General features: G+C 37.3%; 1 protein-coding gene across 4 annotated transcripts in view; it reads right to left on the bottom strand.

Moving 5' to 3' along the window:
- Positions 1 to 22,729, bottom strand: part of IFT74 (intraflagellar transport 74) — a 98,756-nt gene that overhangs the window by 15,355 nt on the left and 60,672 nt on the right. For all 4 annotated transcript variants that reach the window (XM_006143077.3, XM_006143076.3, XM_006143079.3 and 1 more), the window contains exons 11-14: positions 19,877 to 20,020; positions 18,265 to 18,305; positions 17,390 to 17,469; positions 1,717 to 1,770 (exon numbers count right to left, since the gene is read on the bottom strand). In XM_006143077.3, the coding sequence (XP_006143139.1) occupies positions 1,717 to 1,770; positions 17,390 to 17,469; positions 18,265 to 18,305; positions 19,877 to 20,020 (319 nt within the window). The remainder of the gene's footprint in view (positions 1 to 1,716; positions 1,771 to 17,389; positions 17,470 to 18,264; positions 18,306 to 19,876; positions 20,021 to 22,729) is intronic.

The raw sequence follows: 22,729 nt of genomic DNA, 5'->3' as shown, positions 1-22,729 counted from the left end.
AAACACAAAAATAACACTTGAAAAGAAATCTGGAATAGATGACCTCCAATTCTAAGATTCTGCAGCACAGAAATTCTTTTAATACATTCAGTAGACATTTATTGTGGGACACCTACATGAGAGACAGGCATACTAGGTACATAGTGATTTACAATATTGTAGAGTTGGAACACATCATTCCTTTTTATACTCCTCCTTATCAAAAGCACTTTTAAAAAAAGGGAAGAAGAAAGAGGAAGAAAGAAGGAGGAGGAAGAAAAAAGGAGGAAGATGAGAGGAAGGGAGAAGGACAGAGGGAGGGTGGGTGTGGTGGCACGCATGTGGTGCTCCAGCTACTCTAGAGATTGAAGCAGGAGGGCCATCAGCTCAAAGCTGGTCTGGACAACAGAGCTAGACAAATTTTAAAAAGGTAGATGTGGTGGCGCATGCCTCTGGTCCCCTTCAGGTACTTGGGAGGCTGATGTAGGAAGACTATAATATAGTAAGAATCTGTCTTCAAAAAGTAATCATAATTCTGAGATTATTTTGGTACTTGTGGAGATTTTAAATATGGCAAAAGTGTAAAAATCAGAATTAACAGTGACTACTTTAGAGCATGCCACTGTGAATGTAAGAATTGACATCAGACCTATAAAACTTCAGATTCTAGTAAAATAATAAATTTAAAGGACACCAGTAATAGCATACATCAATTTTAAATAGTTATAAATTGTACATGTAAGTTTAAGTAAAGATTTGTTTGTAAAGTCAAGTTCATATTATTAAAAAAGTGAATGAAGGGGGGCTGACAAGTGGTGTGGTGAAGGTGCTGGACTGTCACATGGTTGACTGTGGTTTAATTACTGGATCTGGTGGCTTGCTTTCTCACTTTCCCTCTCTCTCTCTGGTCAAATTAAATAATAATAATAATGAATAAATAAATCCTTAGAAAATATGAAAAACTAAAGTTAGAGATGCTGACAGAACCAAGTAACAAGCTTTGAGACGAGGGCTAAGAAATAATGAAATAAATATTATGAAAAGCTAAAAAAAAAGTGAAAGCTATTAAAGTCAAACATGGTGAAGCATATAAAAGAGAACTCTCAGAATTCAATTAATAAATGTTCTACAGGTCTCTCTATTCAGACTATGAATATAAGTACTAGTTTTTGAATTTATCTCCAATATAAACATATAGGACCAGCAGGTGATGTTGGGGGTTAAGGCACCAGAACCCACATGGTCACCCCTGCAGTTCGAGTCCAGGGCCTGTGCCAGGCGCATGTGCATCTGGCCCAAAAGCCCAACAGAAAATGGAGGAGAAGGGATTGCAGTGTGGCCAACTCTCTCCTCAGGAGTGATTTCTCATCTTCCCTCTCTCTCTGCGTCTGTCTCTCTCCAGTGAGTGCATGTGCCCTATGGCAAATATCTAAAAAAGAAAAAAAAATGTATACATACTTTCTAGAATTCTCTATCCAACCTAAATTATGCTAGAAATTCAGTTATTCTTCAGGGCAAAATGCTGAACACCTATACTTCTGCATCTATTAGCCACTGCAAATCTTTGTTCCTCCAATTCTCTATTCTATCGGGATTTTTTGAGCATGTGCACATGTGCCCTAGCATGTTTTCCAACCTGCTGCAGCTAGGACTCAAACACCGGCCAGTCGTATGGAATCCAGCTTCCTCTGCACAGCACATGCGGTAAGCCCTGAAATATTTTAGATTATCACTTACTGTCCATGTTTTCCTCTCTTTTTTTTAGCTCCTTGTATTTCTGATTCATTTCACCTATAAAAGACAAAATAAAACATTAATTTCAAAAATTCTAGATATAATGGTCCACATTAGAAATATCCTAGGTTCTCTACATGTCCTTGAATAGTTGATATTTTCATTTAGATGAAATTCTTCTACATTGACTCATAAAGTCTTTTAAAGCTGCTATGTATGTGTACCTTGCATATTTGGAAAGAACAATCTCTCAACTGGAAAGAAATTAAAACGTTTCCATTCCCAACTTGGGGCTATTCAACATACTCATGGAATACTACCAGTAACAAAAAACCTAAGTTCCCAAGAAAGTCCATTCCATCTTTTAATAGCTCAGAACAACATGTAAAATAGCAATGTTTCTTTCCTCACAGAGCTTACAGTGTACAGATTTAACAAGTAATTAAAATTAAAATGCACTAAGTGCCATCACATGAAAAGTAATAGATACTAAGTGCTAACATAAAAAGACATACAGCTAGGACAAATAGTTTAGTTTGGGGACTCAAAGAAAATTTCCCTAAAGAAGTAATAATTAAGCTACCTAGTCAAAATATAGAAAGAGCAAATGTTAAAATACTGCCAGTACAGAAATTTAGAAGACGAATATGGTAGTACAAGGAGTATGGGTGAGGCATAGAATGTAATATCAAAAGGTAGCACAAAAATGAGGCAGGTTACCTTAGTAGGTATTACCTAGGAGGCCATATTAGAGTTTGGACTTTCTCTTAAGGACAATTACTAATGAATTTTAAGACCAGGACTAGGTCGCCAACTAGGGCCATCTATGTGACATCCCTCCACGAGAACAGCCTTCAAAAGTTGTATAAATGGCTGCAACTCCAGAAGAAGAGTGAGTTGAGACCAATGGAAAATGAGTACAGGACTATGGGAAGTTTTGGAGGCACTGAGTCTCAAGTGGGTGGCATAAAACAGAGATCAACTATCCAAACTCAGAAAGGAACTGGAGCCAAAGGAAGCCTCCCACACTGGGGACTGGGGGTGAGGTGGGGAGCAGGTTGCCCTCTGAGGCTCCTAGGTCACCACTTCCACCTCGGACTCCAGCACTGAGGAAAAGGAAAGAACGCACTGAGACTGTCACAGACCTTATGTTCATCTTGGGGAAGTGCAACAATCTGCTGTCCCAGAGAGAACACTGAACTCCCCCTACGCTGAAGTCCTAAGCACAAGATGACATCTCAGGAGCTAAACCTGGACATTCTCTCCTTGACTGATAAGCAGAACCAAACACTCCCACTCCCCCTTCTGCTCTCCAGACTCAGGATATCAGGGATACTTCCCTCTACCATTGCCTTCTTCAGTGCAGTTTCTCTGGACCTCCCTGAGGGTCCCAGGGACAGAGGAGTGAACAAGGATGCCAGTCTACTTGTTTTCGAGTCACTGGGACCCTTGGTCTGTCCTGCCCTATTCCAAAGGGCAGTTCTTGCCTGTGGGTCAAAAAACACAGACAGGAGGGACCAGCAGTTAGCATAATGGCTATGTCGCTGGATTCCCATATAGTCGACCACGGTTTGCGTCCCGGACCCGGTGGCTTGAAACTCACACCGGGCACCTGTGCGTGCATGCCCACGATCCCGAGAGGAGAATGGAGAAGAAGGGATTGCGGTGTGGCTATCCCCCCTGGGGGGTGATTTCTCGCTTTCTGTCTCTCTGTCTCTGTCTGGCGAGCTCACACGCCCTATAGCAAAAACCTCTCAAAAACAAAACAAAACAATACAAAACAAAAAACCCCACAGACAACCACTCTACAGGGAAGCATAGATCTCAGATAAAGGGAACCCACCCCCTCTATATGTGGAACACCAGTACATACTAACCTCACCTATAATCCAAAATAAAGGCCCAGAGTTCCTTACTGGTACCTCTGAAAATACACAAAAACTTCTATACTAAGCTTAACCAGAACCAAAGCCAATCTGATCAAGTCAACTAGTAGCAAAAGACAGAGACATAGGAAAAATAAAGAGACGAAATAAAAATTCAAAATACTGCTACTGTGAAACCTAACCCATAATTTATGTGAATATTCCACCAGATGAGGAATTTAAGAAACATAAAAAATAAATAAATAAATAAGAAAATAGCTTTCCTCCAAAGGAACACAGTGACTACTCACTCACAATGGTTAAAATGCAGGCAGTCAAAGTAATGTCAGAAATGTTTTTCAGAATATCAATTATAACAAAACTCAAGGAGATGTGAGGAAACACAGACAAACAATTTCATAAGAATGACATGCATGACATGGAAGAGAGATTCAATACAGAGATGGAGATACAATACAAGTTTTTGGTTTGGGCATCTAAAATGGTTTTAATAACCAAAAAGGGAAATAGGTTGAAGAAGGTGCTTACAGCAATTTGGGATACATTGAGCTTCTCACTTAACGACCATATTCCAAGTCAATAAACAAATTGGTCACAAAACAAGGAGCTGGGGCCGGCAGGTGATATGGTGGCTAAGGTGCTGGACTCCCACATGGCTGACCACGGTTCAAGTCCCAGACCTGATGGCTTGCTTTTTTACTCTCTCTCTCTCTCTCTCTCTGTGTGTGTGTGAGTGTGTGTCTCTGGTAAGCACATGTGCACTACAGCAAATTAAAAAATAATAACAATAAATAAAGTGGAATAAATTATTTAAAAAAACAAACAAATAAGCTTAAAGACAGATGTCTGGGGACCAGCAGATAGCGTAATGGCTAAGTTGCTGGACTCCCATATAATCGACTGAGGTTTGAGTCCAGGACTTGGTGGCTTAAACTCACACTGGGTGCGTGTGTATGCGTGCCCAAGATTCCAAGAGGAGAATGGAGGAGAAGGGATGGTGGCATGGCCATCCCCCTTGGGGAGTGATTTCTCGCTTTCTGTATTTCTGGTAAGTGCACGCGCCCTATAGCAAATATCTCTCAAGAAAAAAAGAAGGGAACCAGCAGTTAGCGTAATGGCTATGTCGCTGGACTCCCACGTAGTCGACGGCGGTTTGCGTCCTGGGCCCGGTGGCTTAAAACTCACGCAGGGCGCGTGTGCGTGCGTGCCCAAGATCCCGAGAGAAGAATGGAGGAGAAGGGATTGCAGCGTGACCATCCTCCCTGGGGGGTGATTTCTTGCTTTCTGTCTCTTTGTCTCTCTGTGTCTGTATGGTGAGCGCATGCGCCCTGTAGTGAAAAAAACCTCTCCAAAAAAAAAAAAAGAAAAAAGAAAAAAAAAGACAGATGTCTGGTGGTGTGTTGTAGTATCACAGGGTATATATTTTTCTTTTTTTTTTTCCTTTTTTTTTTTGGAGAGGTGTTTGCTACAAGGCGCATGCACTCACCAGAAAGACAGATGAAGACAGAGAGAAAGAAAGCGAGAAATCACCCCCCAGGGGGGATGGCCACACCGCAATCCTTTCTCCTCCATTCTCTTCTCAGGATCTTAGACATGCACGTATATGCGCCCAGCGTGAGTTTAAGCCGCTAAGTCCAGGACTTGAACCGTGGTTGACTACATGGGAGTTCAGCAACATAGCCATTTTACACTAACTGCTGGTCCCAGGGTATGTATTTTTCAATACTACATGAGAATAATTTAATTCTATCCATACAAAAAACATATATTAGATAAGTGCCAGAAAATGACAAGACACACCACAGCACAATAACATAAATTTAGCATCATCATTTTTATTTATTCTGAATATTACTATGGGTACACAATGAAGTGCAAACTTATAAATGAAATATGTAGTCTTGCATAGCTATGAACACTTTGTTTAGTGAAAACTAATCAATTGTGGGAACCAGACAAAGGCGAAATAAGGAGAAGATTGCTGAGACTCACCCAGACTGAGAAATGGGATTTCCTGTTATAGAGAACAGATCCTAAGTTCAATCAGTCACTAAAGAGCTAAGCTCTTAGGTGAGAAGTGGCATTGAACATGAAAAACACGTCTGAAGGGACCAAAACACATGACCTAGAAAAGTGGTTAAAATCTAACAACTTAGCCTTACAAAGGGACCACTAGTAAGGGGTAGATCATAATTATTTTATCACAAGAGGATTTCACTTATGAAACAAAAATTGAGCTTTGGGGGCACATGGCTATTCTCATGGATATGAAATGGCTGCAGCTGTTTTTCCAGGGCACCAGGTTGAGAAAGCAAAATAAATTTGGGCTTGCTCCAATCTATGGTTTATTCATCCTAGTTAGCTAACTCTTAGTTATCTGGAAAAACTAAGAAATCATATTAAGCCAATACCAGAAAGGACAGAGGGAATAACAGGGTAGAGATTCCAAACAGAGTTCCAGATTAGGAGCTGGAAACCAGAAGGTCCTTAGGAGTAAGAGCCCAAAGAAAATGGTAAACCAATAGTTGAATTTCAGAGGCTAAAACTCCAATATTACTGGGTTGTTGGAAAAGTCATGACACACTTTTGCATGGAAAAACAGAAAAATACATCATGACTTTTCCAATGACCCAATATATATTTTCCTATAAGATATAGTGTTTTTTTCAAGTCCTGGCTAGAACATCCGTAAGTTATGAAATGGAAGAAGATAGTGGGAGTAGAATCCCTAATTTCTAGGAGAAGCAGAGTCCTGGTCCTCCACCTATACATATATTTGCTTGGGTGGTAAGCAATAAATACATAAAAGTGATGGGCGAAGTTAGAGAATGGGTCAACATAGTTTTTTTTGTCTTTTGGCCTGAAAATACTTTCCTCAACTTCATTAAAGACAGTCCTGATACTGAGGAAATCTCTTGTCAAGCTCCTCAAAACATTATTGCTAATAAAAAGTTGAAAGTGAAAGCTAATGAAACCAGCAGTTGGCGTAACGGCTATGTTGCTGGCCTCCCATGTAGTCGATCACGGGTCAAGTCCCAGACTCAGTGGCTTAAACTCACGCCAGGCATGTGTGCATGTGTGCCCAAGATTCCGAGAGGAGAATGGAGAAGAAGGGATTGCGGGGTGGCCATCCCCCCTGGGGGGTGATTTCTCGCTTTCTGTCTCTCTGTCTTTCTGGTGACTGCACGTGTTCTATAGCAACAATCTCTCAAAAAAAAAAAAAAAGTGAAAGCGATTGTCTACAGGACACTATACTGTGATCACAAGTTTCTAGACAGGCTACACCCAGCTTTCCAGTGAGAAGCACTAGGATCATTTGGATTAGGCTCTGGTTGTAATAACTTTGCTATACTGGGGACTAGTGGTTAGCACAATGTCTATGTCGCTGGACTCCCACGTAGTCGACCACGGTTCGCGTCCCGGACCCGGTGACTTAAAATTCACGCCAGGCACGTGTGTGTGTGTGCCCAAGATCCCAAGAGGAGAATGGAGGAGAAGGGATTGCGGCGTGACCATCCCCCCCGGGGGGTGATTTCTCGCTTTCTGTCTCTATGTCTCTCTCTGTCTGTCTGGCGAGTGCACGTGCCCTATAACGAAAATCTCTCCAAACAAACAAACAAACAAATAAAAAACTTCTTCCAGTATTATTGTTGTTAAGCACTGTGGTCAGGGAATTAGTGAACTACTTCAGTTTGTGATTTCTCTGTGAATGATTAGCATCTGGGCTGTCCATAAATGGCAATGTGCACATGTGGGCAGTACTAAATTAGGTAAAACAGAAGAGTTGTTACCAGATCCAATCTCAGATTCATTATCACAGGAAAGAACATGATAAGAGATGGAAAGAAATGAATCAGTGTATCATAGTGGAAGTGCAAGCAGGCATGCAGAATGGTCTAATGCAGTGGGATCAACAATGAGAAGATCAAGGTAGAAGGAAAGGGACAAAAAGATAAACTGAGGTAATTTTGGAGATAGCCTCAAATTCTGAGCATTGCACAATAATACAAGGATTCTTCAAAAGTTCATGGAAAAATGGAATCAAAGTATGAGTTTATTTGGGGGTCAAAATTTTTGAAATCTATGAGTAGTTTTTTCATAGCATATATTTTACACAAACTTTTTTTAAGACTCTCCCAACAATATAGCATTCATATATTTATCCCATACAAATTGACTGAGAATCTACTATAAGCAAGCCATATCCTAAAATAAGTGATAGAGATATCGTAATAAATAATTCCCACCCTTTCTCCAAAGGGTTTATAATCTTATAGGCAGACAAAAACAAAATGCAGGGCCAGCAGATGGGGTAATGGCTACATCACTGTACTCCCACGTAGTTGACCATGGTTGAGTCCCAGACCCGGTGGCTTAAAACTCATTCCAGGCGCGTGTACATGTGTGACCAAAATCCCAAGGGAAGAACAGAGAAGAAGGGATTGTGGCATGGCTATCCCCCTGGGATATCTTGCTTTCTGTCTTTCTCTGTCTCTCTCTCTCTGCCCTATAACAAAAATCTCTCTCTCTCTTAAAAACAACAACAACAAACTACTACAATGAATACTAATGACTGTAATTGAAGTATGTAGGAAATGCTATTGGAAACCAGATGGGTGAAGAGTTCAGAAGATATTACACAGTAAATATCATAACAGTAAGGCATTTTATCAAGCAACACAGGAATTATAAAAACAAGTAAGATTTTCCTTCCAGAAATTTTTACTATAATAAAACAAATACACAAAAATGTACACTATATATTCAGGCCTTTTGCCCCCTCAGGCAGGAAAGAAATGTGTATGAACTGTTATAGAAGACTTGGGTATTACAGAAAGAAACCATTGCTTTTGGATACTCTCTGCTCTAGTGCCAGTAGAGTAAGAAAGATATGGTTTTCTTGCACTACCAAGTGGCTGATCACCATAACCATCATTGTCCTCACTATAAGAAAGTTCATCTGACACTTTTACTTCTCTGTCATCAAATGATATTCTCTTGACTCCAGGTTTATAGGCTAGAACTATCTTGACTTTTACACTCTAAGAAGTAGGTCTGACCTGAAAGACAGTCTAAATACGTTTTTCCAGAATAGGTGGCTATACTAATCTTTCTTCTCAATCAATACACAACAAGGTATGTATTAGTGACTTGCCAGTCCCAAAAGCCCCCAACTCAGTAAGCTTACTGATTTTGGAGCTGGAAAAACAACTGAAAACAAAATCACAAAGTGTGGCTAGTAAAACACACACACACACACACACACAGGATTTTGTACATCCTGTGTCCTTTCAAGTAGTTGGGGTTCTTCTGAGGCAGGCTCTTTCCCAATACCTTCTACTCTTCCATATGCGAGATGGTTTCAATCCCTGTTACCATTCTGAGCATTCCACTCTGAAAAAGGTCCAGTTCTTCGTTATCCCTTTTACAGTATTATGCCAAGGACCAGGATACCAAAAAGACTATTACTTCTCATACTCTTTATTCTATAATCATTTTTTTTTTTTTTGCTAATACAACCTAAGATACAACTGTTTTCAAAACTACATCCCATTAGTTCATACTGAGCTGTTATCAAAACCATCTCTAACATTTTCACACATTTTAGTGAGTCAGGACAGTTTCTCTTCTTGGACTACAATTTCAATTGAATTTGTTTTGGGGTCCTATTAAATTCCATCTTTTTACATTCAGTCTATCTCTCCCACCTACTTTTCACATATCATTTATAGCATAAAGAGATACATTAGCATATCTAATGCTACTAAATTGCTATGTTAAAATGAGTACGTATAAACATTTTCAACGAATTTTTGACTTTAGGTTTTACTAAACTTATCAATAATAGACCCTGAGATGGTTTCAATCCCTGTTACCATTCTGAGCATTCCACTCTGAAAAAGGTCCAGTTCTTCGTTATCCCTTTTACAGTATTATGCCAAGGACCAGGATACCAAAAAGACTATTACTTCTCATACTCTTTATTCTATAATCATTTTTTTTTTTTTTTGCTAATACAACCTAAGATACAACTGTTTTCAAAACTACATCCCATTAGTTCATACTGAGCTGTTATCAAAACCATCTCTAACATTTTCACACATTTTAGTGAGTCAGGACAGTTTCTCTTCTTGGACTACAATTTCAATTGAATTTGTTTTGGGGTCCTATTAAATTCCATCTTTTTACATTCAGTCTATCTCTCCCACCTACTTTTCACATATCATTTATAGCATAAAGAGATACATTAGCATATCTAATGCTACTAAATTGCTATGTTAAAATGAGTACGTATAAACATTTTCAACGAATTTTTGACTTTAGGTTTTACTAAACTTATCAATAATAGACCCTCTGCAAGATATTGTGCATTTTGGCAGAAATGTTTCTTTGCAGCTACGCAGGTAAGGTATAATAATTCTATTTCTAAATGTAAGAGGCACTTAAAAATTATAATAAAAATTCCCTAAATATGTAAATGTTATAATATTGATAGAGGTCTCATCATTTCTAAAGAAAATAAGCTTCAAGTTTATTTCAACAGAATAATGTTAATGAAATTAGACAGTAAAGTAGTAGTCTTTGGCATGTACTGAACACAACATAAAGTTCTTAGTTATTTTCTAAAGCAGTTATTATCAAACTTTAGTACATATCAGAATCAGCAAGACAGCTTGTTGTAATACAAGTTTTGAGCCTTATCCTCAGGGTTTTAAATTCAGTGGGTCTAGGGTACCCAATAACTTGCACTTCTAACAAGTTTCAGATCCTGGTCTAAAGTTAATACCACCATTTTTATTTTTATTTTATTTTTTAGATTTTTGTTATACGATACATACACTTAATACAGAGAGACAGAGCTAGAAGGTGAAAAATCACCCCCTGCCCCAAGAGGGTAGCCATGCCACAATCCCTTCTCCTCCATTCTCTTCTCAGGATTTTGAGTGCACACAGACATGTGCCTGGCATGTTTTTTAAAGCTACCAGGTCCAGGACTGGAACCAGAGTCAGCCATGTGGGATCCAGTGCCTTAACCACTATGCCACCTGTTGGCCCAATACCACCATTCAAATGAAAGATATGGAGTTTAATTTAACCAATTTCCAGATTAATCAATAATGATTTGTTCTTCTTCATCAAATGTATATTGATAAGTCACAGAATAGCAATTAACACATACCATTTGGAATCTCAGCTACTAGAAGATAAGCTACTTAGAAAGTGAAACATGATTTTTGTATTTTCTGGGGAAAATAATGATGGGAAAATACTTTCTAATATATGCTTTGGGAAAATCTCCACAACAGTTTTATAAGTTTGAGTTTATAAATTAATAGCATTAATAATAACAGCTAATAACTAATATTAGTGAGTTCTTTTTAAATAGAATGCTATTTTGAGACACATACACATAAAAAACCCCACAGCTATAATTAAAACCACCATCCACTAGCTACTATCATTATCTGTATTTAAAAGATGAAGAAACACAGGGCCGGCAGGTAGTGTGGTGGTTAAGGGTACTAGACTCCCACACGGCCAACCATGGTTTGGTCCAAGTCCCAAACCTGGTGGCTTGCTTTCTCAGTTTCCCTCTCTTTCACTCTCACCCTCTCCCTCTCTCAGCTCTGTCCCTCTGATCAAATCTTTAAAAAATGATAAAGAAACAAAGGTAAAGAAAAGCTAAATAATATATCTGATATCAAACAGTAAAACTTCACAGTCTAGATTTGAATCCTGGAATTTTGGTTGCAAAACATGCACTCTTAAATCTATTTTTCCTTTAAAATTTTAATTTTACCTAATATAACCAAAGAATAAAAGTTCCTAACCTAGGCTTTGGAACTCTGAGGATGAATTAGTATCCTACAGACAAATCAAATGAAAATATTATATTTTTTTATCTATACTACTCTTGAAATATACATGTAAGTTATGAAGTAAGTTGCAATGAATTCATTCAAAATTTAGGTAGTAATCCAATGTTTCCATAGCATTATATGTATACTTCTATTATGATGCATGCATATCATACTGTAGCAATTAGATATTTATGTTTATGATATTAACAATCACATGATATTTAGTTTTACAATCTAACCCATCTTTAGAAAAATACTGGGCTCTACAAATAAGGAGATAATTTTTAGTGTGTATTAATGCCCCCAAATCCTTTTTGGGTAGCTACGTGACCATGACTGTACTTTGTTAACTGTATTTGTCAGTCTTGGTCTGTGTATAGATGCCCAGAAGATTAGCTCCACCTTGTGGATCATGGCAGTATAACAAATTCAGGCCTTTAAGAAATCATAAAACTTGGAAACTCTAAGAGATCTGTATATAGCCTACCCTTTGTATTCATGGATTTTAACCATATGGGTGTTGTGTTATGTTACGTTATGTTACGTTACGTTACGTTACGTTACGTTACATTACGTTACGTTATGTTATGTTATGTAATGTAATATTATGTTCTGTTACTACTGTCATGTCCTACATAGATAAGCCAAAAATGATTGTGTCCATATGAAACATGTACACACTTCCTTTTTTCCTTGTCATTATTCCCTAAACAATATATTGGGTTGTCAGGAAAGTTATGACCCATTTTTGCATAGAAACACTTAGATTAAAAATGTCATGACTTTTGTTTTGTTTTCTTGTTTGTTTCTCAGAGAAAGATTTTTGCTATAGGGTGCTTGCGCTCACCAGAAAAACAAAGAGAGACAGGGAGACAAAAAGCAAGAAATCACCCCCTGGGGGGATGGCCACACCGCAATCCCTTCTATGCCACTCTCCTCCCTCGGGATTTTGGGCACGCATGCATATGTGCCTGGCATGAGTTTCAAGCGACCGGGTCCAAGATTAGAAATGTGGTCGACCACATGGGACTCCAGTGATATAACCATTATACCATCTGCTGGTCCCACTGTCATGACTTTTCTGACAACCCAATAGTACAACTCTTTACACAGCATTTATATTCTATTAGGTATTATAAGTAATCTAGAGATTATTTAAAGTATGTGGGAGAATGTGTATAGCTTATATGCAAATGTTATCCCTAAATATGACATATTTGAGGAAGCTATTAGATTACAAGATCCTTAATACAACTATACCTAAGACGGTACGCCTAAGGATGCCTCTGAATTTAGAGTGAATTACATAAACCATTTTTAAAGTTTATTTGAAAACTAAAAAGCTGGAGCAGTTCCCAAAAAGTCAGATAAGTACCATTAATTGGTTATGTGCTATCTCAACCAGAAACCATACAAGGCAAAAGTGGCTTAGTAGATTATCCTTAGCTTTAATTAATAGTAGAGACCAAGTAGTACCTAAGAAATGAACAAAATGGTCAGATGGTGACTAAAGTCAGGGGGTAGAGATAAGTATGAACTAAAAAAAATAAAATAACTGGATTGTTATCCACAGTCTTAGCAATGGATTACCCACAATCTTGAGTCAAGGGACTGCTGAGGATACAAATGTAGTTAAGAATGAAAACATGGGGGCCGGCAGGTGGTGTGGTGGTTAAGGGTGCGGGATTCCCATGTGGCTGACTGCGGTTCAAGTCCTGGACCTGGCAGTTTGCTTTCTCACTTTCCCTTTCTCTCTCTCTCTCACTCTGTCCCTCTCTGGTCAAATTAAAATAAACAAACAAATAAATAAATAAATAAAGTTAAATAATTTTTTATAAAAAAAAAGAATGAAAACGTGAATATTTTGGAAAGTAATAAAAATTTTACAGTCAAACTCTCTATGGGGAAGAGCATACATACATCCTAGAACTAGTAGGGCCCAAAGAAGTGACTAGTGCCCAACTTGCACCTTTATTTCATTCTACAATTCCTCCCCTGGTAAAATACAGATTGCTTAGCTCATTTTACAAACATTTGTTGTTTACTCTCCTAGACACTGTGCTGATAAAAGAAGTTGCCAAAGTGATTAAGATACAGTTCCTGGGGCCAGCAGGTGGCCCAGTGGTTAAGGCAATGGACTCCCACATGACCAACTGCTATTTGAGTCCCAGACCGGGAGGCTTGCTCTCTCTATTTCTCTCTGTATGGTGAGTACTCATGCCCTATAGCAAATTAAATAATAATCGGAAACCAGCAGTTAGCATAATGGCTATGTCGCTGGACTCCCACGTAGTCGACCGCGGTTCGCATCCCAGACCCGGTGGCTTAGAACTCACGCTGGGCGCATGTGCGTGCGTGCCCAAGATCCCGAGAGGAAAATGGAGAAGAAGGGACTGCGGTGTGACCATCCCCCCTGGGGGGTGATTTCTCGCTTTCTGTCTCTATGTCTCTCTCTCTGTCTGTCTCGCGAGCGCACGCACCCTATAGTGAAAACCTCTGAAAAAAAAATAATATAAAATAAACTAAAATAGTTAATACTTTAAGTAAAAAGGATACAGTCTCTGTCCCTGAGGATTTATAGCTAAGAGAAAAGATGAACACATAAGTAAGTAAATAACTGTAATATAAATGTAGACAGTGGAGTGATAGATCCATGTACTGTGTTCTTTGATAACATGGAGCAAAGCCCTATGCTAAGCCTAGATCAGAGCAGGTCAGGGAAGGAACTTAACAGTTACAATAGATGACAGGACACCGAAGCTAGATCTTAAGGGGTGAGAATTTAATCAGGTAAAAAAACAAACAAACAAACAAACAAACAAAAAAAAAAACAAGAAAAAAAAGCATTATTTTAGTGGAAAGAAAATGAATGTTAGAAATTTACATTTAGAAAAAGGAAAATCATTTAGAATATATGCTAATAAGGCATCTAAAATAAAGAACATTATCATATTTCTCAGAGCAACTTTAAATATATTAATAAAGAATAAGATCTTGACTATTAAATCAATATAAAACCAGTGAAATAACTTATAAAGAAAATAATATGGTCAATGAATATAAACATTCAGTTAGGAATAAGTTCAAGAGAGCTACTGTACAACATGATGACTACAGTTAGTAATTGCAGTATACTCCTTTTTTTAGAGTGTTTTTGTTTGTTTGGATTTTTTTCTTTTTTTTTTTTTTTGCTATAGGCCACATGCACTCACCAGAGACAAAGAGACAGTAAACGAGAAATCACTCCCCCCCCAGAGGGGGATGGCCATGAAACAATCCCTTCTCCTCCATTTTCCACTTGGGATTTTGGGCATGCATGCGCATGCACATGGTGTGAGTTTTAAGCCACTGGGTCTGACTCTTGAACTGCTATCAATTACATGGGAGTCCAGCAATGTAACCGTTATGCCATTTGCTGGTCCCAGTATGCAATATAGTCTTGAAGAATGCTAAGATAGTGGATTTTAAGTGTTTTCACCACAAAAAATGGTAAGCATGCAAAACAATGCATGTGTTAATTAGCTTGATGTAACTATTCTACAATGTATACATATTTCAAACATCACATCCTACACATAAGCATACATAATTTTTATTTGTTAATAAAATAAACAAATCTTTTAAAAAGAAAATAACATGACCTTATGCTCACAAATTATTGTGATGTATTATTACATCACTGTGTATGCCTTTGATATTCACAAATTTTAGTGAAACAGGACTATTACATTCATTTAGCAGATGAAAAAAAACTAAAGCTCAGGTAAGATAACTTACCTAATAACTGGTTCTTAAAAATCTGTCTTTAGATGCCTTATTTAAAGCTAGTGATAGTCATATGTAAATAAAACTATATAAGTATTTTATAAGAATGTACTATTTCATATCAGAAATATTTTTATTTCAAAAATGTACTACTTCATATTAGAAAGTCAAGCTTAGACTTGACTTAGTATAATAGAACTAAGACTCTGGAGTTTACAAAGTACAAATAACACTGATATATTACCTTTAACACAGAAGTAAAAAAAAGAATAATTTAGGAACAAATACTTTTTTTTCCTACTATAATGTTTTCTTTGCCAGAATAGGTATACATGTACACAGACACACACAGTTTGTATCAAACCTAACTCATAAGAATATACAGAAAAATAAGCTGCACTGATGCAAGCTGATGAGATTCTGCTCTTCAGAGGGTGAGCCATATGGGAGGTCTGGGTTCAGTTCCAGACTCAGCCCAGAAAGGCTAGGCATGGCTGTATGCTAGTCCTAACTAGTTGGGAAGTTGGACAACAGGATATTGACATGGTGAGATATTGTCAAAAGTCAATCTCTCTCTCTCTCATAAATAAACTTTAGAAAAAGGGACTATGCAGTCAATTCTTGATAACCCAAGAGCATATTAACTGGTCCATAGTTAAACTGAAATTAAAGTGCCACGGAATATCCACTTTCTCTTGCTTATTAGGGTGAGATTGGTTAGGAACCCGTAATGCCCAACCTTCTCCCCTAACTTTGTATTACACTGTAGCTTCCAAAGCCCAAACCCTCACCACAGGATTTCCACTTGTGCAGGTCCCAACCTTCTCCAGATGTGCTTGTACCCATATTGATTCTTCCAATCCCACTGCTGAGAAAGTTGAGGCAAGACCAAGATAATCAGACCTTGCTACTACTTCATTAATTGGCCACACTGGGGAATTAATTCTTTCTGGGTTATCTGTGATATTTGTGATTTGATCTCTACCCTCTACAACTCTACCAGTTATCCCATTTAATAGTTGACCATACTGAGAAAGAATAACTTAGGAATCTAAGCAACTCTAAATCATTTACTTCATTGTTTCAGAAATTGCTTTTCCAAGAAGGCAACACCTTTGCTCTTGGGTCAAAATGGAGAGCAGGCCTGCCATTTCAGCATCAGGTTGGTGGTTGGATGGTATTCAAAAATGGTATTACAATGTATGAGCAGGATAATTTCTACCTTGAACCATATATGAAAGAGATTATTTGGGAAAGAAAAGAGAGAGAAGAGTGGGCAAAGAAGTAACTAGGTTGCAATCGTGGATACGGTTGTCCTTAAAGTATTTTTATGAAGTTGGTTGAGCCTGAAACATTTAATTTAAAAATTATTTGGTCTGCAGGTGTATTACTTTAAGTAAATGTGTATTTTTTTTTTGAGAGTTTTTTTTGCTATAGGGTACGTGCATTCTCCAGAAAGACAGAAAGCAAGAAATTACCCCCCCAGGGGGGATGGCCATGCTGCAATCCCTTCTCCATTCTCCTCTTGGGATATTGGGCATGCATGCACACATGCCCAGTGTGAGTTTAAGTCACCGGGTCTGGAACTCGAACCACAGTCGACTACATCGGAGTCCAACGACATAGCCATTGTGTCAACTGCTGGTCCCAGTAAATGTCCATTATAATAAAAAAAAAAAAAAACTGCTTTGCAAAACAAAACAAATTCTTATAAACTGTATCAAGATTTTTAAATAATTTCTTTAGTATTTAGAATATTTAGACTATTTTTACTGGTTAAAATTAGAAACACCATAAAGAATTAAATAATAAATCAGTCAATACTGTTATCACGAGTGATATATATATTTTTTTTTTTTTTTTTTGAGAGAGAGACTTTTGCTATAGGGCGCATGCGCTCACCAGAGAGAGAGAGAGACACACAGAGAGATTGGAAGCAAGAAATCATCCCCTTGAGGGGATGGCCACACCACAATCCCTTCTCCTGCATTCTCCTCTTGGGATTTTGGACACTCGGGCCAGACATGAGTTTTAAGCCACCAGGTCTGGGACTCGAAGCACAATGAACTACAGGAGAGTCCAGTGACGTAACCATTATACCATCTGCTAGTCTTAGTGCTATATATTTATTAATCTACGTTATAAAAATACAAGATATATTACCTTGGTGTTCCTCTAAATCCATGTCAAGTTGTCTAATTTCTTCATTAAACTGATTTATTTTTTCTTTTATGTCTGTCAATCTGTTGAAAATGTTATTTAATGAGTTTATGAAAATAATGTAGACATTCAGTAAAAGCACTTGGTGACTTTAGGACATATTTTCTAAGTTGCATAAACAATATCTGAAAATAATATGCCCTATTCTAAGGTTAATACTATAAATTAACAAAGAAAATCATTTATAGACTTTTTCATGAAGCATATTTAGAGAACAAGTACATTTTGAGAACATTAGTTCTCTTCTAATGAAATAAAGAAAAATATGTACATGTATCTTCATAGCAACATGACTCATGATAGCTAAAAAATGGAAACTCAAATGTCCACTAACTGTTGAATGCATCAAATAAACTATAGTATAGTCATACAGTAGAAGAGTATTTGGCAATAAAAATAAGTAAAATAATGATATATGTTACAACACAGATGATCTCTGAAGATATTATGCTAAGTGAAAGCATGGATCCATGTAATATATGACTCCATTTATATAGAATGTCCAAATTAGGCACATCTATAAGACATAAAGTAAATACTGGTTGCTGAGAGAGGGGTGAGAGAGATGATGATTAAGGAATACAGGGTTTTATTGTGGTAACTGAATTGTTTTAAAATTATACAATACAATGGCTCTTAATTAACTACCGAAATGTTTAAAACTCTAAGAATAAAAGCTGTATCATTATTGATATTAGCAACAGATAATCAATAAAACTATAGAAAAAAATATGTAACCATAGATACTCTTATACCTATAGAATGTAATTTAAAAGATGAGAAATGGATATAAAATATTCCAATATAAGTGTACTTACTGTCTCTCCATGCTGGCTATTTCCTGATTATCTTCTTTAACCTACAAATACATAAAAAGAAAATAGTATTTAAAGAATAACTTATTATGGGCTGCCCTGTTGGTACAGCAATTAAGCACCATGCACAGGGAGCCGAATTCTATGTGTCTGGCTGTAGTTTGAATATCAGCCCTGGAGGCCTGAACAACACATCAGGCATGTGCTTGTCCAAAATCCTGGTGGAATAGAGAAATGGAGGAAAAGAATCACAGTATGACACACTCCCATTCGAGGGTTGCTTTCTTTCTTCTGGTGAGTGCATGTGACTTCTGGCTAAAAATATAAATTAGCTTATTATTAGACTGCCTTGAAGAGAATCTCCTTCTAAGGAATATTGTATTGGGTCACTGGAAAAGTCATGATGTATTTTCCATTTTTCTATCTGTCATAATTTTTCCAATGACCTAATACTATAATGTCAAAATTAGTCTCTTTCTTGAAAACTATTCTTCAGAATTTAATATTTGAAGTGAACAATACTAAAGAATTATGCACAGATTCCTTCCTTTTTCCTCAAAGGAAGATTAGCATCTAATATAACCATATCTATCTATAAGATATATAGATCAAGTTAACAAATCTTTAGGTCTGGATCAGTTGATATGAACAGCTAATGTTTATGAGGGTACCCCACTCTGCAGGGTAGAGTTGCCAGATTTAGCAAGCATGGATAAATTTTAATTTCACATAAATAATTAATACATTTTAGCATATACTTGTAATATATGGAATATCCTTATAATATTTACATCATATATCTTTATTCTAAAAGATTATTCATTATTTGAAATTTATATTTAAATATCCATTCTGTATATTATCTGAAAATCCACCCCAAGTTTACTCTCTATTCCCCTGCCTCCAATGATTTTTTTTTTCTAAGAAACTTCAGAGGGTCTAGAGTTTAATACACCTTTCTGGAATGATTCTAATACCCAAATAGCCCCTGAATTGACCCCTAGGTTTTTCCAAACTCAATGGGTTTAATCTATGACCACAAACAAATTCTTGATTAGAGATGTGCTCAAATATATGCTGTTCTTCAAGGAACCTTATAGTTGATATAGCTCGGACAAACAACAAGCTAATTATAGCTAAGAGCTAAACCAAAGTCAGCCTAGGGTAATAAGAGCTACTGAATATAGTGATACATCTTTGTGATATATAATTTCATAAGACATTTGAATTCCATTTCCTTCATCAAAGCACTGATAGTTACAACCATAAAGCCATTAACCTTGGGATACTTCATTTTCTAAATACAAGGCACAAAATATATGGAACATATCATCAATAAAATTATCTAAGTGTCTAATGATCAATAAAAGTTTCAAGTGGCCAAAATATGCTCAAACTCCTATAAAATAAGGATTTAAACCAAAAGACAGTATATGTGAGACGATGACTCTTACTCAGATTTTTATGATCAGGTATTTATTAAGTGAAGCTAGCATTTTACATTTGTCTTTTCTCAATAAACTTAATGTTTTTTTGTTCAATTCATATCCCTCAAATAAACAAATCAACACATTTAACAAAACCTGAGGTATAAAAATAAGGTTGTTTTTCTTACCTGCTTAAGTAATCTCTCTCTCTCTTCCATTGGAGATCCCATGCTTTTGTCTTCTGCAATCATTTGTTCCCGATGGGACTCTAACTCATAAAGTTTTTCATGCAGCAATACAGCCTCCTGTTTAACCTGGGAGTGTGCTAATTCCTGAAGAGAATAAAAAAGAAAAATATTAATTAGTATTTTATCAGAAATTTTTCTCAAATAGGTTTCAACTTATAAGAAATCTAAACTACTAGCATCTTTAAATACAGATACCAAAAAACTTTAGTATTTAATAATGCTACAAAGAACATTTCTTATTTTTTTAAAATTTGCTACAGGACAGGTGCACTCGTACTGGGGGAGAGAAGAGGGAGGGGAGGAGGGAGAGAGAAAGCACCTCTCAGGGGTAATGACTATGCCTTAATTGCTTCTCCTCTTTTCTCCTCTAAGAATTTTGAGCATGTACATGCAAACACACTCAAAACTGTTTTTCAAGCCACTGGGTCTGGGACTTGAACTGTGCAGTTGGCCAAGTGAAATCCAGCTACCTTAACCACCATGCCATCTGGCTGGCCCAACACATTTCTAAACTAGAAGAATAAAAAACAATTCCTGGGGCCAGCAGGAGGCGTGAAGATTATGGCACTGGATCCCACAAGGTCAGTTATGTAGTGTGAGTCCCAGACTCTAAAACTTAAAAATTATGTGTCTGTGAGGAAAATGAAGAAGAAGGGAATGCAGCAAAGTCAACCCTCAGGGGGGTGATTTCTCACTTTCCCTCTCTCTTTCAGGTATGAGCCCTATAGCAAAAACTAATTAATTAATAAATAAATAAGTCCCTGTTTACTTTCATAAGTTATTTTCAGTCTAAAATTCACAAGAAGTTGGTGGCTTTCTTTTCTTTTCTAAATATATGACCTGAACAAATATAGGACACCTCTATCAATGGAAAGATAAAGAAAATGTCACAATTTTATCCACAATGTCCAATTCAAAGTCCAAAGACGTGACTGCTCAAGGGCAAATATTTCTCCCTCCATAGGTCATATAAATATTTTTCGACAATGTGATGGGTAGAATATGGGTTGAGCTGCATCTCTGTAAAAGTCTCAACCTCCCAAACCTGTGGCTGTGACCTTATTAGGACACTGGGTCTTTGCAGATTTACTTAACTTTAGATGGGGTCTGGGCCAGCCCCATAGCATAGTGGTTAAGGGAGCCAGATTCTACATGGCTGACCACAGCTTGAAAAATACACTGGGCATGTGTGTATTGTGCCCCAAATTTGAACCGGATAAAGAAAAGGAGGAGAAGGGATTATAGCACAGCAACACATGATTTGGAGGTATTATCTTTCTCTTCTTCTTTTTGTCTCTTTCTTTCTGGTTAATGCCCTCTTACTATTATAAGGGTGGGGAGAAGATTCATCATGGCTCCTGTGAACTAGTCATTTCAGGGTAAAAGAGAAATGAAAATTTCCTATTGATAATTCAGCCTCCAGCAAACAAGCTAGAGTGGCAGGGGAGGTGAGAAGTAGGCCTTCAGGAGAAGATTCATCATGGCTCTTGCAAACTAGTCATTTCAGGGTAAAAGAGAAATGAAGATTTCCTACTGATAATTCAGCCTTCAGCAAACAAGATAGAGTAGTAGGGAGCGCTTTTGGCCTTCTATCGCTGTCTCTGTGTCGCTGTCTCTGTCTCTCCCTGCTTCTGTCTTCTCATTTTTTTGGTAATTTTTCCTTCTTAAAATTTTTTAAAGGTAAAGTTTTCTCTTGCTCTCAGCTCCACCTTTTGTCTTCTTAATAATCCCTCTGGTCCTCCAACCCAGGCAGGAGAGGTGAGAGGCAGGCCTTCAGGAGAAGAGTCATCATGGCTCCTGCAAACTAGCGAGTGTGTCACGCAGTTTTCTATTTTGTGTTTTTTTTTAAAGAAAAACAATAATTATAATTAAAATTTTTTTTTCTTTTTTTCTGTTTTGTTGTTGTTGTTGTTTTTGTTGTGGTTGTTGTTTCTCTTTTTCATTTTCTTTTTTCTTGTCTCTCCACTTCTCAATATCCATTTACTGTGTTTCTAGATGGATCTAAGGGCACTGTAGCTAAACATCCATATAGGTTAACATATTCCTCAATATCTACTGAATCTGCTGCACAAAGCAATCACAATGGAATGGCAAAATGATTCCAGATTACCTCTTTCTGCTTGCTCCTGAACGTTCAGATTGAACTTCAAGAATTATGAAGAAGCACACCATCCTTCAGATGACTAGAAATCACTGCAGGACCACAAGAAATATGGGAAATCAAGAAAATACCTCTCCTCCAAGGGAAAAGAATAACTCCTTTTCATCCACAAGCAGTTCAATGGAAATCATGGAAATGTCTGATAAAGAATTTAAAACATTCATAATGGTGAAGCTAACAGAGATGGAAGAGAAGAGAGACAATGAACTACAGAAGCGAAAGGAGAAAGAAGCTGACAAGTTCCAGGAGGTGAGAAAATATATGCAAGATCTAAAAGAGGAATTACACACTTTAAAAGAGAATCAAACTGAACTGTTAGAGATGAAGGCTATAATACAGGAAGTCGAAATCTCCCTTGAAAGTATTAAAAGTAGACTAGATAATTCAGAAAACAGAATCTCTGACATAGAAGAGAAAATTGCTGGTCTAGAAAAATCCACCACGAAGACTGAGAAAATGGCCCCCAAAAATGAGAATAATATACGAGAAGTACTAGATACCATGAAACGTCCAAATATCTGGATAACGGGCATTCCAAAAGGCGAAGAGACTCATAAGGGTATTGATAATCTATTTCATGAAATCCTGCAAGAAAACTTTCCAAACCTAGAGAGGCACTCAAAGATCCAGTC

The sequence above is a fragment of the Tupaia chinensis genome, unplaced genomic scaffold (genome assembly GCF_000334495.1).
Source record: "Tupaia chinensis unplaced genomic scaffold, TupChi_1.0 Scaffold000093_1, whole genome shotgun sequence".
Taxonomy (NCBI): Eukaryota; Metazoa; Chordata; class Mammalia; order Scandentia; family Tupaiidae; genus Tupaia; species Tupaia belangeri.
This window is presented reverse-complemented; position numbering and strand designations above follow the sequence as displayed.